Genomic DNA, 4641 nt, shown 5'->3' with positions numbered 1-4641 from the left:
GACTTCAAGTTATTGGTTTGAGAAGTAGTAGTCTGTGCCACTGACGGTCTAACTGAAGATCTCCAAATAGGATTTGTTTTTGTGGCAGCAGGTACTTGTTCAGTAGCATTAGAAGGTGAAAAAGTGGTGGTTTTGGATTGGAATTTTTGTGGTTGTGGTACAGCTATCTTGCTAGATGAAGTGGCTTGAATTGGTGAGGTAATGTGAGTTTTTTTATGAGGTGATAGCGGGGTAACAGGACATTCACCATTTTTAATTTGGTGGAGTTCGCATGACTTTATACTTGAACCATCAAGGCCAGAAGTATTCAGATGTTTGTCAGTAGCAAGGTATGGTGCTCCATCATTTGGAGGACGAAATGGCCCCCATCTCTCATCACCTCCATCAGATGCAATTTGGGAAGACGATGCAGATGCTAGAGTATTTAGTTTTTTCATTTTTTGCACTTCAACCTCCTTCATCGTCATCTGAGCCCGTGTTCTTTTGCTTCGATAACTCATCAGTGATCCAAGTGACCTTTCTTATCCTATAAAAGTGAGAAAAATATCAGTACACATTACCTTAAATAAATTACATTTAATTGAAAAATATACGACTATGAAGCTTGAAAATATAAATAAGTGCATATGCAATATAATATAAACGTCCAGCCTCTGTGAAAAAAAATGTCATCAGTGTTAATATGATAAAAGCAAATGTCTTAAACAATGTCATCCTAACATAAAACTTGCACTAGAAATAATCCTACTCATTACAAAAGCTCACAAGATCAATCAAATCTCTAGGCTTAGTCCTAATTACATGCAACCACCCTTTATGTATCTCATCTTCAACATAAAAGACTTGCTTTGCTTGAGATGAGAAAACAAAGGGATCATCAAATAAATTTCGGCCTGTGTGCATCAACTTAGAAAAGTTTACACACACACTCTTATCTGGATATGATTTTATCCCCTTGTGTATATCTACCCAATCACAACGAAACATTACGACCTTGTAATTTCCAAAGTAATCTAATTCGTAAATTCCTTTAAGCTTTCCATAATATATTTGTCCCTCTGCTTCAACCATAATCCCAGAATTCTGCGTTTTTCTATGCCGCTCGCGATCCACTATTTGATATTTGTACCCATTAATCATGAACCCGGTCATTCTTTTACCAATTCTACTTAAGCCGCCAGCCAAAGCTTTTCTCAATTGTCCTTCTTTGGTGCTTGTATCAAAGTTATGCACCTAAGTACGTAAAGAAACAATTATTTTACAATTAATTTTCACAAACTATCGACGGTTTAAAAAACATCTGAAATATGAGAAAACCTGAATTTGAAGCCAGTCTGAGAATTCATTGATAATCCAGTCATTTTCGTCACTTGGGGTAGAAGTAAGGTGATTCTCGTGATGCTTTTCAAAAAGGAATTCACTTCAATCAATGAAAAACATTGTACTTAAGAGACATGTTAAAAATTGAGTAATACCCGTTAAATTCACAGAACAAATCATACTAATATATTCTTACTCAAGGACCACTTTCATCTCATCCGAATGAACCAAAACATAGCGATGTGCTTGTTTTAAGCTTTTGTCATCTAAGCGTACTTTTTCTATCACTCCAATCACTTTACCACCAGATTGGTACAGGTAGCAATCCATGTCTTGAATAACATCGTCATTTCTCTTGGATCTATTATAGATGGTCTCAACACCTTCAAGATATCTTGAACAAAACGTAATAGTCTCCTCCAATATGTACCCCTCAGCAATCGATCCCTCTGGTTGAGATTTGTTTCTCACATATGATTTCAAATGAGCTAAATACCTTTAGAAAAATGAATTATTATTGACTAATATAATGAAAAATAACTACCAAACAGCACACAGGTTTTTGGATATGTACCTTTCTATCGGATACATCCATCTATACTGAACGGGTCCACCAAGCTTCACCTCCTCTACTAAGTGTATTAACAAATGAACCATGATAGTGAAAAAGGTTGGCAAAAACTCGATTTCCATTTGACAAAGTATAAGGATAATTTTTGATTGAAGAGTATTTAACTCGTTGTAATCAAGAGTTGGAGAACACAAAGATTTGAAAAAAGAAGATAAGTCCCCAAGCAAGTCGATAATTTTTGTGGACTTGGATGCTCTTAATGCTATGGGTAGGATATCTTGCATTAAAACATGATTGTCATGGCTCTTGAGATTAATTAGTCTTCGTTGTTTCATATTCATGCATCTAGAAATGTTTGACCCGTACCCATCCGGAACTCTAATTTTTTGCAAGACTTTTAAAAATCTGTCTTTTTCCTCACTAGACATGGAGTAGGAAGCTGGAGGCATGTATTTTCCCCCATTAGGCAAATCTTTAAGCCAAAGATGGCTCTTTACACCCAACTTCTCAATATCCTTTCGAGCATTCTCATCATCTCTACTCTTATCCATATCCAAAAGTGTACCTAATATATTGTCACACACATTCTTCTCAATGTGCATGACATCTAAATTATGTCTTAGAGGATTGTGCTCCCAGTAAGGCAACTTGAAAAACACGCTCTTTTTGTTCCATAAATTAACATTATTGTCATCCTCACTGTTGTTGAGGACATTAGTTGACTCACCTACTTTTCTAGCTCTATTTTTCCTCTTTCGACGATTTTTAGACTTGCCATAAATATAATCAATCCCTTCTTGTTGTCTCAAAACATCAGACCCAGTAGCACAAATTGGAGCACTACCATACTCTGTAGTCCCATCAAACAAACTTCCTTGAGAGCGATAAGTATGGTCCTCATCTAACCATTGCCTATGTCCAACATAACAAATCTTACCCCAAACCTACCGTAGTTTGTTGAATGAGTGCAGCGAGGACATGCATCATAGCCTATTGTACTCCATCCCGATAGCATGGCATAAGCAGGAAAGTCATTAATAGTGCTATGTAAAGATGCTCGTAATTTAAATTTTTTCCCCTCATAAGCATCAAAAGCATCAACACCATTCCATAACAATTGTAATTCATAAAGTAGGGGCTGCAAAAATACATCGATATCAATACCAGGACTGGATTTTCCAGGAATTATGCATGACAATATAAATTACGATGGTTTCATGCACAGCCAAGGTTGCAAGTTGTAGGGTATTAGAATAACGTGGCCATGTCTTTGTTAGTATTCATCAAACGATATGGATTAAACCCATCGTAGCTAGTGCTAACCTAACATTGCGAGGATCGATGCAAATTCGGGATAACGAGAATCAAATTGTTCCCAAGCTAAAGCATCTCGCGGGTGTCTTAGTTTTCCATCTTTTACACGATCTTTATGATGCCATCTCATGTCTTCTACGCTTTTGGTGAGTCAGATACTCTTTGAAGCCTAGGAATGAGGGGAAAATATCTCATCACCTTAGCTCCTTCACCTTTCTTTGCTTTACCTTCACCATTGCTTGTTTTCCATCTTGATGTGTGGCAAACATGACACTCCTCCTTTTCGGAAAATTCCCCCCAATACAGCATGCAGTTACTTGGACACGCATGAATTTTTTCATATCCAAGGCCTAAGTTATTAATTAACTTTTTCCCCTCATAATAAGATGACGGGAATTCTTTGATTTGGGGAAATGCTTCGAGTAGAAGTTCAATTAATTTATTGAATGAATCATTAGACCAATGAAACATACACTTAATATGAAACAAGTGTAAAATGAAGGACAATTTTGAGAAAGTTTGACATCCTTCATAAAGTTCTTCATTTGCGGCCTTAAACAATCTTTCATACTTTGCCTCTTCCTCCTCGTTGTTTCCTTTTGAGGGTTTATTAGATTCATTATGAGATTCATCAACATATAACTTATCAGATCCATACTCATGCTCATGATCTGAATCATCATTATAACTACATCCCATAGATAGATTATCGAGATCGCTATTTTTCATTTGTAAGTGAGGAAGTTCATCATTAACTCCTTTAGAAAAGTGTGAGACGTTAACCAAATTAGCTGCATCTAATAGACCACTCATATCATCACGACCTACAAATGATCCTTTACTAGTGCTACCGACATCAACACCAGTTATATGATCAAGAACACCCCCTTTACCATGCCAAATCCAATTTGTATACTTTTGGTAAAAGCCTTTGAACAAAATATGCCCCTCTACTTCACTAAGCGGCAACCAATAACGTAATTTGCAATTTTTACAAGGACACTTTGTTTTTCCTTCTACAAGACTTTCTTTAGCTATCGCAATAAATTTCAAACAACCATCTATGTAGTTAGAATGGTCATTTGGCAATGTAATCCAACTTGTATCCATGTCTACACAAAAAAAAAAAAAACAGACACACTCATATTGATTAAACATGTACAGTATTTTAATACTCATTGTATAAAAAACATTTGCTAAGTTTCCTAGACATGAGTTGTAGGATTTATCTTTCTAACCTAATACTTAGTAGAGTACAATATAAATAACGACTAATCATGACCATGTAAATATAATAACGTTTTAAGTATTTTAAAACTCATTGTATGTTTAAGTAGATAAATAAGTGAACATGGCTTAATTAAGTACATAAAATAGACATAAAACGAGAATCACCGAAGTTGATCACAAACAATAAAAACTCCAATAGGAAACTA

The 4641-nt window shown here is 35.6% G+C and overlaps 2 protein-coding genes across 2 annotated transcripts; both read right to left on the bottom strand.

Annotated features, from left to right (window-relative positions):
- Positions 1-654: 654 nt before the first annotated feature.
- Positions 655-2306, bottom strand: LOC141621619 (uncharacterized). The gene is made up of 4 exons (XM_074437987.1): positions 1895-2306; positions 1517-1816; positions 1318-1420; positions 655-1233 (listed from the first exon to the last, which is right to left on the bottom strand). The coding sequence occupies exons 1-4, from the start codon at positions 2230-2232 to the stop codon at positions 745-747; spliced, it is 1230 nt and encodes a 409-aa protein (XP_074294088.1). The 5' UTR covers positions 2233-2306; the 3' UTR covers positions 655-744.
- On the bottom strand, positions 2289-4315 carry LOC141618524 (uncharacterized). The gene is made up of 4 exons (XM_074435630.1): positions 3404-4315; positions 2840-3029; positions 2389-2741; positions 2289-2330 (listed from the first exon to the last, which is right to left on the bottom strand). Exons 1-4 carry the CDS (start codon positions 4313-4315, stop codon positions 2289-2291), a joined length of 1497 nt encoding a protein of 498 aa, XP_074291731.1.
- Positions 4316-4641: the final 326 nt, after the last annotated feature.

The sequence above is a fragment of the Silene latifolia genome, chromosome X (genome assembly GCF_048544455.1).
Source record: "Silene latifolia isolate original U9 population chromosome X, ASM4854445v1, whole genome shotgun sequence".
Classification (NCBI taxonomy): domain Eukaryota; kingdom Viridiplantae; phylum Streptophyta; class Magnoliopsida; order Caryophyllales; family Caryophyllaceae; genus Silene; species Silene latifolia.
The sequence above is the reverse complement of the archived record's forward strand: the minus strand, read 5'-3'. Positions and strand labels throughout refer to the sequence as shown.